Source organism: Dasypus novemcinctus, chromosome 11, assembly GCF_030445035.2.
Source record: "Dasypus novemcinctus isolate mDasNov1 chromosome 11, mDasNov1.1.hap2, whole genome shotgun sequence".
Classification (NCBI taxonomy): domain Eukaryota; kingdom Metazoa; phylum Chordata; class Mammalia; order Cingulata; family Dasypodidae; genus Dasypus; species Dasypus novemcinctus.
The window spans coordinates 109,908,305-109,923,116 of record NC_080683.1 but is presented as its reverse complement, the minus strand read 5'-3'; the positions used below and the strand labels follow the sequence as shown (position 1 = coordinate 109,923,116).

The 14,812-nt window shown below is 41.6% G+C and overlaps 1 protein-coding gene across 6 annotated transcripts in view; it reads right to left on the bottom strand.

Annotated features, from left to right (window-relative positions):
- The window catches only part of AKAP7 (A-kinase anchoring protein 7), a 146,924-nt gene extending 141,257 nt beyond the window's left edge, over positions 1–5,667 (bottom strand). For 2 of the 6 annotated variants that reach the window (XM_058307465.2, XM_071218663.1), the window contains exon 1: positions 5,315–5,667. In XM_058307465.2, the coding sequence (XP_058163448.1) occupies positions 5,315–5,489 (175 nt within the window). In that variant the 5' untranslated portion in view covers positions 5,490–5,667. Of the gene's footprint in view, positions 1–4,475; positions 5,279–5,314 lie in introns of those variants that run through there. The other 4 variants (XM_058307466.1, XM_058307467.1, XM_058307469.2 and 1 more) reach the window with 3 other exon arrangements.
- Between the last annotated feature and the right edge of the window lie 9,145 nt (positions 5,668–14,812).

The following is a 14,812-nucleotide window of genomic DNA, read 5'->3' as shown; positions in this document are numbered from 1 at the left end:
TCAAACCCTGGGCCTCCTTGACCCGTGTGCAGCTGGCCCATGCGCAGTGCTGATGCGCACAAGGAGTGCCGTGCCATGCAGGGGTGTCCCCCACGAAAGGGAGCCCCACGCGCAAGGAGTGCGCCCCGTAAGGAGAGCCGCCCAGCCGGAAAGAAAGTGCAGCCTGCCCAGGAATGGTGCCGCACATACGGAGAACTGACACAACAAGATGACGCAACAAAATGAAACACAGATTCCTGTGCCGATGACAACAACAGAAGCGGACAAAGAAGACGCAGCAAATAGACGCAGAGAACAGACAACCGGGGTGGAGGGCGGGGGAAGGGAGAGAAATAAATGAATAAATAAATAAATACACAAATGTTTTAAAAAAAAAAGACTGAGTTAATTAGTAATTCTTAAGATTTTTTACATTATAGTTTCTCAATTCTAAAACTTCATTTTTTTGCATACCTTTTTGAAAATAAACCAACAAGATTTGGCCAGTCTTCTTTCATGTTTATTTTTAACAATATCACTTCATTTTTACATTCTCACTTGTACAAGTTCTGGTCTTTTCTGTCTTCATTAAAGACATTTAAGTTGTTTCTCTCCATTATTATATTTAACATCGAAAATGCAGTTAAAGACATACTGCTCTAAATACACTTTGCTGGAAATTCAATGATTAAAGAAGGAAACATTCTTACAGCTTAACAGCTCCCTTTCACATGCATGCACCAGCATTGTAAGCCACATTTTGCAATTTGATCTTTTGTTTTGTTTTGTCTTCTTATTATGTGTTCAAAAATAATATGTCTAGGGTAGAGATTAAAGGAATGAGGTGTCTGCTTAAACAGATAATGTGAATTTATCAGTTGCTGGTCTCTCCAGGACCATTATTCTTCAAGTCTTTATACACAGAAACAAGTATCGTTTGATCCAGGATTGAACAAAATCCTGGGACACTTATGTGATTTTTGTTCTGTTTTTATTAAACACTTGTTTACTATTCAAAATGTTAAAGAAGTCATTTATTTCATTCTGCTATATACCTCTACTATCGAATATAATACATGAAAAACACATTCTATTAAGAATAAAGCTTACAACATAACTCTCATGATAGGTCACAATCAACACATATACCAAAATATCTGTTTTTAGTGCAATTTGAGTCATCTGTTGTAGGGAGCCGTCTCTCTCTCCCACTCTCGACACAAAACGCCATGATTCACTTGTGTCGCGCTCCAAGGCCGCCATTCCTTGGTTTCCTACTTCCTCTTTCTTCCTCCCCTTTGTTCTCCCTCTCCCGCCACTGTTTCAGGCGACACACTCTGATTAGGCACTCCCTAAAGCGTGCAAAAATCTTTCCGCGGATGCTGCAAAACAACCATCTGCACATGCGTATGGCGCGAAAGCCAGAATCTAATTACCCAATCATTTACTGACACATACGTTGTCATCAGTATGTGTCACTTCCTTCATCCCTGACTATATCTACTCCTAACCAACCCTCAATAAACGAGACTTGATCAGAATCCTGTCTCGTCTCCATTCTTCTCGTCTCCTGCCCCCCACTTATTCCCCACAGGCCCCTCAACTCTGCCCCCGCTGGATCGGGACAATCTGTAATATTGTTTGGACACCACACCATGCACACAAACACATACACATATACCTCTATCTTTTGGATAAAAGTAAAAAACAAAAACAAAACCTTTTTTGTCATTGCTGGTTTTGTATATAAATTAGTCAAGTTAAATTCCAAAACAAACAAAACAACAGTGCATCAATAGTGCTACTATTTATTCTACAGTTCAAAGTTTATTAAGAATGCCTGGCACACAGGTGCTCAACAAATGTCAGTCTACTATGAGTGTATTCATAAATTCAAAAATAAATGAAATACTTGAGAACAAACTTTCCTTTCTATTTTTTTATGCTTGGTTTAAAAACATAAAATGCAGTTTATACTAAAAGAAAAGTTTTAATAGATCTATGCTTTTTATCCCATGGGGTATATGAAGAATCCTCATTGCCTATGTAAACTTGATAAAGTAATTATCTTATATATAATCCCCAAAGAAAAGCCGGCAAAAAAAAAATGGGGCAAATATCCCCAAGGCTGAACAAAAAGCAAACGAGATAAATCCATCTTCTGTTTTTTCCGATATTATTATGCTAGATTATGCAATTGGCCTATCTGATGCTGGCATCTCAATACTAGTTCTCTCATCTCTCCCATAGGAGCTATTGGAAAGCATACTGAATTGCTGGAAATATGCAGAATGGGGTACAGTATGCTGATTTCTGTGCTCTAATAACACAGTCTGAAGGCAAGAAGAATTACTGAGAATGACTATCTTTTTTTTAATAAAAAAAAAAGTCTTGAAATAGTTTATAGCTTATCTTGAGCTCAGTGGTCATTAAAAGTTAGAGAACAGGGAAGCGGATTTGGCTCAGCAGATAGAGCATCCACCTGCCACATGGGAGGTCCAGGGTTCAAACCCAGGGCCTCCTGACCTGTGTGGTGAGCTGGCCCAAGCGCAGTGCTAATGCGCCCAAAGAGTGCTGTGCCACGCAGGGGTGTCCCCGCGTAGGGAAGCCCCACGCGCAAGGAGTATGCCCGGTAAGGAGAGCCGCCCCACTCGAAAAAAGTGCAGCCTGCCCAGGAATGGTGCCACACACAAGGAGAGCTGACGCAGCAAGATGACACAACAAAAAGAGACACAGATTGCCAGTGCCACTGACAAGAATACAAGCGGACAGAGAAGAACACACAGCAAATGGACACAGAGAGCAGACAACTGGCAGAGGGGAGGGGAATAAAATAAAAAAATAAATTAAAAAAATTAGAGAACAAGGGCTGTGTGGTTCACTCTGACCATACCAGGAGAATCATGCAGTGACAAGGGTGACAATACTGGCATTTGAGTAATGACGGCAGGCCCTCCAGAAGCTTTGCCAGCAAGGGTTCAGGACCAGAAACCAGGAGACAGTTAATGTCCTGTCCTTTCTGCCTCTGTGTGGCCCTGGGCAAGGAACCCCCCAAATCCAGTTTCCTCATCTATTAGAGGAGAAGATGGTTCTACTGGGAAAATTTTAAAGCATTTCAGTCTCCTTTGAGTCCTCAAGGCCTAGCTCTGTGCTCAGCTCACAACAGGTGCTCAATAAATTTTTACTGAATGACTTGACACAGGTCAGTAATCCATTTGGGAGTGGTTCAGAAATCACTCAGGCTACAATGCAATACAGCTGTCTCAGTGCCCACAAAAAAATAATTTCTGGTATTTAATGGCAACCCAGAAGCACATCAGAGATTCTCTCATTGTCACAGGATGAATGAAGGAAAGGTACTACTACCCCATTTGAAGGAGAAAAAAAATTGAAGGATAATGTTGTTGGAGAGAGGTTCAATTATTTGTGTATAGAAAGGCCAGAACTCAGGAATAATTTTGGGAAGGAGAAAGGATTTTACAACCAGCCCGGCTGGGAGCTTCTAATTCAAAATCTGAGCCCCAAATAGAATTTTGGGTCCTTTTTATACAGACAATATAAGGGTGGGGAGTCAAATGATGCTTTTATGAAAGGAAATGACTTTTCTTTGTTAGTTGTTTGTCTGAGTACCAAACAGGTTTTGAATTAACATATCCCCCACATTCCAGGTGCGCTTGAATTAGCATATACCCCACATTCCAGGTAAGCGTGAATTAACATCTCGCCCACATTCCTTCTGGGTGCAACTTTGAATACACATTTAGTCTACATCCGTTTTGAACATCAAAGCCTATAAGGTCTATATTACTTAATTGAATTTCTAGGTACACTTGGATACAGAATTAGATAAATTTAAATTCATGCACAGGCTATATTAATGTGACTTGTTCAAAAGCATTTTCTAGCTTGTTAAATAAAGCATATTAAATTCCTGATTGCTATGTTATGCTGTCCAAGTCCATGGGAGACTGGAACTTGAAATGCAGGCTTTGTTCTAAGTTATAAAATAACTGAAATGATTTTTGCAGATAGAAATTAATTACTTTCATAAGAAAAACAATGTATACATTTTAACTACATAATGAAACCATACATTTAAATATAAGCTTAATACACACTTAAGTAGATGGTTTCATCAAAGACAAGCCAATATCTGAGAAAAAAGAAACCCGAATTTCCTATTTAGATAATAAAATATTGATTAAGCAAGGCTCTCTTCCAATCATTCTGGTTGAAAAGACAAGATAATGGTGTGTGCCCCCATAACCAACTGAAAGGGTCACTGTCATCTAGTTTAGTCCTGGCTTAGCTACTAAAAGTAGCAGCCTCTTACATGTGGATAAACCTTACAGGTATAAAAGAAGTCACTTGACTTCTGAGTGCTTTGCTTTCCTTGTCGTAAAAAAGAAAACTGACAATCCAAATTTCTAGGAAGAAATGGACCACTTGAAAGAGGAATGGAAGGACAGTAACTTCCACAAACATATTAAACTTACTTACTAGTAGCAAGGAAATGACCCAGGTGGCCAGCGGCGTCCCTCCAGGATTCCTAACTTAACCCGGAACGCCGCGGAACTTTCTCCTCAGCAAACTCCTCCCCGTCATTCTCCCGGTGGGCCCACCCACGAGGTCTAAGTTTACTCCATTCCCGTAATAACTATCAAAATATTTACACTGCTTTACGACTATTTGCATCACACACTTTATCACTGTTGGGCCCTTTAGAACCTAAAAGTCTGGCGGGCGAGCACCTCTTTCCCCATTGGGTTTGGGTCCGACGCCTCCCAGACTCCACCCTCGGCCTCGGCTCGCGGCCAAGGCGGCCGCCCGCAGGACCCCGCAGAGCCTTGGCGCCAGTTTAGAGATCGTTTCCAAACCTCCAGGGACCTTCTAAGCGCAAGTGTGGTGGTTCGGGTCTCTCACGTTTGTGATGCAAAATGAAATCAGCATTTTGCTGGGTTTCTTTATCACGCCAGCACGGCTGGGTGCAGTGTGGGCGTGAACTTTGCATCGAAGGTCACAGGATCAGAAAGGGGAAGGCAAAAGTGAAACGGGGGACTGCTTTCGCCGCCCTCGCCTCCAGCCGCACCAAGGCTGCAACGCGAGACCAAAACGCTCCTTTCCGAGCTGCGCTGCGGCCGCCTCTGCTCCCCCTGGACGCCGAGGGCTGCGGGGCGGCGGGGGCCGGCGGGGCTCCGCGCGGGGGCTGCCCTCCTGCAGCTGGTGGGCTCAAGATCGAAGGGGCCGGGGGCAGAGAGCGCGGGCCACCGCTCCCACCCCGGGGCCGGGCTCCCCAGGCCCGCTGCGCTCACTCCTCCCGCTCGCGCGCTCTCACCAGCTCCCCAGCGCGGCGTGGTCGCGTCTCGGCGGGCGGCGGCGGCCTGCGGCGCGGGGCGGAGCGCGGGGAGGAGCACGGGGCGGGCCGCGGGCCGGCGCAGGACCAGCGGGCCAGCGAAGGCGCCGAGCGCCGGGCGCCCCAGGCCGCCGGGCAGCAGCCGCAGCAGCCGCATTCCCCGGCCGGCGTCGGCGCCGAAGCTCGGCGCCCGGGCGCGCGCGGCACGAGCCGGAAGGGGCCGACCCGAGTCTCCGGCGGGGCCGGATTCGGGCGCGCGACGCGGACCGCGCTCGGGAGGGCGGAGGCGGGGCAGAGCGCGGAAACGCAGCGGGACTCGCTTGTCCTCGGGGGAACCGAGAGCGGCCCCGCCTGCCCGCTGGGGAACCGCACGCCTCCCACGGCCTCGGCAGCCCCCAGGCGTTGCCTGAGGCGCGGCCTTTCCGGTCCCACGCCCAGAGGGGCGAGACTGGGACTGGGCTGAAATCCTTCCTTGACCCCTGGTCCCCTGAGAATCCAGGAATTAAGTTTATAATCCAGAGTTTCGATTATAAAGTATTTGGAAAGAATGGAATGGACAAGAACTAGATCCTGCAAGTCTGTATTATATTTTCTTTACTTTGCATTAAAATAAATCCAAACAGTGTCAAAAAATCTACGCGGATTTTTAAGATTGGTTTTATGCCTGAAAAATTAAATGGAAACCAGTCATTGGTTTTTGCAGATTGAAGTACTGATGTGAGTAAAATAGGAGAAAAAGCTAAACCTTTTCACCTTGGAACTGAACTATACTGGCTTAGTTTTAAATGCAAAGAAACGATGCAACAAGAAAATAGGTGCATCCATCAACAAAATAATCTCACCGCTTTTGCAGATCACAACAATTCACTTACCTTGAATGCACCCTAAAATGGGGACAGGCAAAGGAGACTCCTGCAGAAGGATAGTTGATTTAAAGACTATCACTAAAAGTCACAAAGCTGGTTACTCTAATTTTAAACAGAGTTCTAGCAAATCCGCTAACTGGTTTCCACACCCATAGCAATTATGGACTGACAAAGAGGAACGAGATTCCCTGAACATTTATTTAATGCCTACTTGATGTCTGAGCCTGAGCTTAGGTGCCGAGGGTATGCAGGTGAATAAAACCTTTTTCTTAAGGAGATGAACCCTAAACAGACAAATAAACCAAAACATAAGTAACTGCAATAAGTAATAAACTAAACGCTACACAGAATTAATCCTGGTTAATATGGACCAAGAGAAATATGGAAGTTTCATTCTCTACCTAAGCACAGTTATCAGCCCAAATGTCACTTACTGTATACCACTGATATTATGAACATAGATTCTTACTCAATACCTGTCACCTAGAAGCACATTAGAAATACCCAAGGTCTGAAAAAAAAATACTCTTCACAGCTTCTTTGAGAAATTACTGGGCCACAGAAGTTCAAGGTGATCCTTGGACATCTTACTGTGCCAAAAAGCAAAGACAAACGGAAATGTCAGAAACACAAGCACTAGCTTGAAACCGCTGTCTTTGAGTGAATGGGGAACAATTTGAATACCAAAAAGAATGACATCTGTAATTACTGTAACACATACATTGAATACATAAAATTCTTGAGTCCTTACTGATACTCCAAAAAAAAAGAAAGAAAAAACGAATAGGCCACCAGGGGAATGACTATTGTACCAACTACTTGGTTTTCTTATTCTGAAAATTGGTCATTAACGGGAAAGGATTAAGCATTCACCCTGCTTATTTAGAAGGAGTGACATTTGGTGAAGAAAAACTGGTTTTTACAGAAGAATGTCAGATGATAAATGTGGAAGACTCAAAAGATTAGAAAATTACCATTTGCCATTCAGGAATTAATTCGTGCAAAGACTATCTATGATTCCTAAACGATTGAGTGAAAGATTAATTGGAACAAGATATTTATAAGTTACCCAACAAAATTCTTGCTAAGTGCTTAGAGAAGAAAACTTTATAAAGGATGAATAAACCTGGTTGACAATAAACAAGTGATCAAACAGCGCCAATAATGATGGAAAACAAAAAATAATGTAGGACAACCTGGACTTCCTATGAAAGATATACCACTCCCTTTACAGTATTCTTGTCAAAAGTGTTTAACCCAAAGCTGATTAAGGTATAAAATAACATGTTTACCAGAAATACAGGGGCTGGAGGAGCAAGGAAATAACATCAAGAGGAAATAAGCAGGCAAATCCAGAATGTGATACATTCTATAAAATTACTGGTCTGAACTCTTCCAAAAGTCAATGTTGTGGGAGGGAAATATGAGGAACAATTTTTAAAATAAAAAGAGGGCCCCGATCAAGATGGTGGAGTGAGACACTCCAGGGCTCTGTTCCCCCACAGAAGCTTTGGACAACAAGCACAACTAATAGAAACATCTTTCTCAAAGTTCCAGAAAACAATAAAGGATTACAGTAACAGGGCAAGTGCAGAAACAAGAAAAAGGAAAATGGCAGGGTCTCCTGGGACTCATAATGGGCCCCCTGTGCATCCCTTACTGGCTCAGCTCAGAGCAGGAATGCACTCCATGTGCAAGTTCCTAGTTGCTGTTCTGGAGGGAGCAGGGTAATCTTTGTGCATATACTGGGGACATGTATGTCTATGCCAGTCTGGCTGGGGGCAGTCAGCAGAACTGAACCAGGACACATATCACAGGCTTGCAGTGCCAGCACTTGTCCTGCACTTAGAAGTGCTCAAAGAACACCATAGAAGAGCAGACAAATAACAGTTGCCTGGGACAAAGGAGCACCAGCTCTGGGACATAAGGTAGCACACCTGGTTCTGAGGAAACACTTCCCTAGGGAAATGAGGACATTCATATCCTTGTAAATGGGGGAATTCCTGGAGCAGTGTCCACAACCCAGAACAGAGTGCATGTGGAGAAAAGACTGGAGGTTCCTACACTTTTGCCTCAGATGGTTCCTAAACTTATTGTATGGCTAAGCTCTGAAGGAAAGCATCTATGCAGGCAAAGACTGGAAAAGTGTGTGTTGTTGTTGTTAGATCCTAACATTAAAGGAAACATCTATCGTAACTCTACTGGATACAAACTTAAGGAATATATGCTTCAGTGTCTAAGTTCAAGTGAAAACACATTAAAATATCAAAACACCTAGGTTGCAACCAAAAACTGTAAAACATACAAAGAAACAGGAAGTGATGGTCCATGCAAAAGACATTAAATCATAAGAAACTATCAATGAGAAACACCAGCCTTGGTTATACCAGACAAAGACTTTTTAAAAATGGTCCTAAATATGCTCAAAGAGCTCATGGAAAACATGGACAAACATGGGCAAACAACTAAAGGACATTAGTAAAATGATAGGTGAAATCAAAGATAATATCAATACAGAGGTGGAAATTATTTAAAAAGACCATAGAAACAGGCATTTTAAAATTCCCTAGAGGGGCTCAATAGCCAATTGGAGCTAGCAGAAGAAAGAGTCAGTGAATTTGAAGATGAGACCATTGAAATCCATCCGAGGAGTAGGGGGGAAAAAATAATAAAGAAAAGTGAGCAGATCCTGACAGACCTGTGGGACACCATCGAATATGTTCATTTAAACATTATGGAAGCCCCAAAAAGACAAGAGAGAGAAAGGGGCAGAAAGAATAACCAAAGAAATAATGGCTAAAACCTCCCATATTTAATGAACATCATGAATATACACATCGAAGATACTCAACAAAGTCCAAGTAGAGTAAACTAGATAAACCCATACCATGTAATATTATAATCAAATTGTCAAATGCCAAAAATAAAGAGAAAATTCTAAAAGTCACAAGAGAGAAGGAATGTGCCATGTATAAGGGAGCCTCAAGAGTTGTGCCAATTACTTAGTGGAAACCATGACAAGAAAGCAGCAGGTGGCTATGTTTTAATGTGCTGAAAGAAAGCAATTACCAACCAAGAATTCTATGTTTGGCAAAACTGTCTTTCAAAAATGCGAAGAGATTACAATATTAACAGTTAAACAATAGCTAAGGGACTCCATCAGCACTAGACTAGTCCCACAAGAAAATGCTAAAGCGTGTTGTGCAGGTTGAATGGGAAGGATCTAGATAATAGACTGAAGCCACATGAAGAAATAAAAATCTCCAATAAAGGTAAAGGCTCAGGTATAGTGGTTTGCAGCTGTATGTAGCCCAGAGAAACATGTTCTTAAATCTAATCCATTGCTGTGGGTGTAAACCCATTGTAAATAGGATCTTTTACTTCACTTCCATCAGGATGTGTCTTAATCCTATTACTGGAGTTCTTTATAAACAGAATAAATGCAGGCAGAAAGAGAGAAAGCAACAGGAGGCAGAAGCTGAGCTGGAACCCAGAAGAGAAAGAAGAGACCAGACAATGCCACCATGTGTCTTGCTGCGTTAGTCAGCCAAAGGAGTGCCGATGCGAAGTACCAGAAATTGGTTGGATTTTATAAAGGGTATTTATTTGGGGTAAAAGCTTATAGTCTCAAGGCCATGGAAAGTCCAACTCACGGCACCATAAGAGGTGCTTTCTCAACAAAGTCAGTTGCCACATTTTTTTTTTTTCATTTCTCTCCCCTTCCCCCTGCCGCCCCAGTTGTCTGTTCTCTGTGTCTATTTGCTGCCTGTTCTTTGTCCGCTTCTGTTGTTGTCAGTGGCACGGGAATCTGTGTTTCTTTTTGTTGCCTCATCTTGTTGTGTCAGCTCTCCGTGTGTGCAGTGCCATTCCTGGGCCGGCTGAACTTTCTTTCGTGCTGGGTGGCTCTCCTTATGGGGCGCACTCCTTGCGCGTGGGGCTCCCCTGCGCAGGGACACCCCTGTGTGGCACAGCACTCCTTGCGCACATCAGCACTGCGCATGGGCCAGCTGCACATGGGTCAAGGAGGCCCAGGGTTGGAACCGCGGACGTCCCATGTGGTAGACGGACGCCCTAACCACTGGGCCAAGTCCACTTCCCAGTTGCCACATATTGAAGCAAGATGGTGAGTGATCTCTGCCTGGTCTTGAAGCTTCATCCTCAAGTGATAATGTAGTCCTCTCTCTCCTGTCACTGGGCTTGTTTCTTTTTGGGCCTTCTCTTATCAGTCTCAGCTGTTCTGCTTTCTTTCCCAAACTATCAGGCAAATGGCTCATCCTTCCCTGGGGCCTCAGCTGTTTCAGCCTTCGTCTTTCTTTAACTTGGCAGGATCAAAAACGACAGAGCCGGGAAATCGATGTGGCTAAAGCAATTGAGCTTCTGCCTACCACAACGGTCCATGGTTCGATTTCTGGTGCCTCCTAAAGAAGACAGCAAGCTGGCGCAACAGGCAAGTGTGGCAAGCTGACACAACAAGGTGACATAATGAAACACAAGAAGAAAAACATAATGAGAGACACAACAAAGCAGGGAGCAGAGGTTGCTGGTGCCTCCTAAAGAAGATGAACAAGATGGCAAGCTGACATGATGGACAGGTACAGCAAGCTGATGCAACAAGAGACACAAAAAGAAAAATATAATGAGAGACACAAAAGAGCAGAGAACAGAGGTAGCTCAAGCAATTAGGTGCCTCCCTCCTATATTGGAGGTCCCGGGTCTGGTTCCTAGTGCCTCCTAAGGAAACAAGAAAGCAAACAGACACAGCAAGTGCAAACAACCAGGGGGTGGGGAGAAATAAAGAAAATAAATCCTTAAAAAAAATGACAGCTCTCTTTTCCAGTGTGTCTATGTGGGTGTCAATTTATATCAAACCCAGCAAGGAGCCAGGGACTCAACCTGAGTCACATCTTACTGATGTAGTCAAATAAAAAGAGCCATAAAAGCAATCTTAACAGGTAGTCTAGTCAAAGACCCCTCAACTGAATTTAATGCAATCAAAGGATATCACACCTAGAGGAATAGATTAGTTTACAAACATAATCTTTCTCTTTTGGGGATGCATAAAATAATCTCGGACTGTCACAACTGCCACCGTGTGACAGAGTAGCCAAGGGTCACTGGCAGCTGGTCTTCAGAAGAAAGCATTGCCTTTATGATGCATTGATTTGGACATTTTCCTGGCCTCAAAACCATGAGCAAATAAATTGCCATTATTTAAGCCAAACCATTTCATGGTATTTGCCTAAGCAGCCTAGGAAACTAAAACAAGGGGTAAATAAAAATAGAGTACTACTGTATTTTGGTAGTAATCCCACTTTTTGTTTCCTATGAAATTTAAAGGCAATTAATAAAATGTAATAAATTAATGGACTCATAGTATATAAATATATAATTTATGACTACATGAAAGTGGAGGAAGGAAAGGTATAGGAATTTAGTTTATGTATGTTATTGAAGTTATCAAACAAAACAAGATTGTTACAGATTTAGGATGTTAAAATTAAAACCCTGGTAATACTAGGAAAATATGAGAAAATATGCAAGAAGCACTTGAAAAGGATTCTAAGGGTTCACTACAAAAGATCAACTAAATACAAAAATAGATAATAATGGAAGAATTGGGGGACAAAAAAAGGTGTAAGACTTAGAAAAACCAAAGAGTAAAATGGCAGAAGAAAGTCCTGCGTTATCAGTATTTACTTTAAATGTAAAAGAATTAAACTCTCCAGTCAAAAGGCAGATATAGGCAGGAGGAATTAAAAAACATGACCTAACTATATGTTTACAAGCAACTGACAAATTCAAATACACAAATGCGTTGAAAGTGAAAGGATGAAAAATTAAATTTCATGGTAACCAAAGGAAAGCAGGGTTGGCTATATAAGGTAAAATGGACTTTAAATCAAAAACTGTTTAAAGGGATAAAAGAGAACACTATAAATTCATTAAAGGGTCAATTCACCAAGAAGTTATAACAATTATAAACAGATATCCATCTATAACAAAATATCAAAATATATGAAGCAGAGAAGCGAACTTGGCCCAATGGATAGGACGTCCGCCTACCACATGGGAGGTCCGCGGTTCAAACCCTGGAGCTCCTTGAACCATGTGGAGCCAGCCCATGCACACTGCTGATGCGCACAATGAGTGCCCTGCCACACAGGGGTATCCCCCTCATAGGGGAGGCCCACGCACAATGAGTACACCCCATAAGGAGGAGCCGCCCAGTGCAAAAGAAAGTGCCTGCCCAAGAATGGCACCATACACACAGAGAGCTGACACAGCAAGATGATGCAACAATAACAACATAAAAGAAACACAGATTCTCGGTGCCACTGATAAGGATAGAAGCAGCCACAGAAGAACACACAGTGAATGGACACAGAGAGCAGACAACTGAGGGGGGGAGGGGAGAGAAATAAATTTTTAAAAAATAATAAATCTTTAAATATATATATATATGAAGCAAACATTGACAGATTTGAAGGGAGAATTAGATGGCTCTACTTTATTGTAGGAGAATTAAATATACCATTTTGATAGTGGATAGAACATCCAAACAAGACCAATAAGGAATGGAGGGTTTGAAGAATACTAGAAACTAACTAGATCTAGTAGACATATATAGAGCAATTTACCCCAAAACAGCAGAGTACACATTCTTCTGTAGTGCACACAGATCATTCTCTGGTATAGACCATATATTAAGTCACAAAACAAATCTCAATAAATTCAAAACTATTGAAATCATATAAAGTATCTTCAACAACAATGAAATGAAGCTAGAAATCAATAAAATAGGAGAACTGAAAAATTTACAAATATGTGGAAATTTAAAAATAACACTACTAAGCAGCATAGGAGTAAAAAAAAAAAAATCACAAGAGAAAGTGGGAAATATCTTGAGGCGAACGAAAACTACAAAACAACATACCAAAATTTATGGGATGCAGCAAAGGCAATACTGAGAGGGAAATTTAAAGCTCTAAATACTTACATTTAAAAAGATGAACGCTTTCAAATCAGTAACCTATCCTCATAGCTGGAGGAACTAGAAAAGAAAAAGAAAACTAAGCCCAAAGTGAGCATAAAGTATGAAATAATAAAGTTTAAAGCACAGAAAAATGAAGTAGAGAATAGGAAAAAAAAAATAGAATCAATGAAACCAAAAGTTGATTCTTTGAAAAAAATCAATGAAAATGATAAGCCTTTAGCTAAACTGACAAAAACGGAGGACACAAATGACTAAAACTAGAAATGAAGGGGAGGGGGATCATTGCTACCACCCTTAAAGAAATAAATAGGATTATTAAAGGATACTTTTTACAATTGTATGCCAACAAATTAGACAATATAAATGAAATGGACAAAATCCTGAAACACGAGAACTACCTTCACTGGCTCAGGAAGAAACAGATCTCAACAAAACCATAAAAAGTTAAGAGACAGAATTAGTAATCAAAACCAACCATCAAAGAAAAGCCCAGGATCAGATAGTTCTACTGGTAAATTTTAGCAAACATTCAAAGAAGAATCATTACCAGTCTTCAAATTCTTCCAAAAACTCAAATCAAATCTTCCTAGTTCAAAACTTACAGCCATGTCACTTATTAATATAGATGCAAAAATCTTCCACAAAATACTCGCACACTGAATCAAATAGCAAAGTTTTTAAATTATACACTGTGGTGGTTTGGAGCTATGTAACCTAGAAGAACATATTCTTAAACTTAATCCATTCCCATTAGTGTGAACCCATTGTAAGTAGGACCTTTTGATGAGGTTACTTCAGTTAGGGTGTGGCCCAACTCAATCAGGATGGGTCTTAATCCTATTATTGGAGTCCTTTATAAGCAGAAAGAAATTCAGACAGAGAGAAACCCAAAGAGGGAGCAGTGAGAAACTGAGAGTCCTTGGAACCTGGAAGGGAACAGAGAGACCAGGAGAGGCTGCCATGTGCATGCAGCCAAGGACTCTGACTTGCCAGCAGCCAGCCCCAGAACATCAGTCTTTGGAAGGAAAAACATCACCTTGATAAGGGCTTAATTTGGACTTGATTTGAACTTCTCTTGGTCTCAAAACCATGAGCCATTAAAATCTCATTGTTCAGCCAACCCATTGCAAAGTATTTACTTGAGCTACCAAGGAAACTAAAACATATGCCATGATCAAATGACATTTATTGCAGAAATGCAAGGGTAGTTCAACATAAAAAAAAAATCAATGTAATATACCACATTATCAGAATCAAAGGATAAAATCCCATGATGATCTCAATGCAGTAAAGGAATTTGGCAAAATCCAACACTGTTTCTTAGTAAAAACATTCAAAAAATTGGAATAAAGGGCAGTTCCTCAACATGATAAAGTACATATGTGAAAAAACTCACAGTAAATACCATACTCAATGGTGAAAAACTGAAAGGTTTCCCCCTAAGTTCCAGCAGTAAGACAAGGTTACCTACTGTCACCACTGCTATTCAACATTGTATTAGCTAGAGAAAATTGAAAGTCCTTCAAACTAGAAAGGAGGAAGTAAAACTATTCCTATCCACAGGTGACATGAACAATCTTGTATAGAAAAAATCAGAATAATCTACAAGAAAGCTACCAG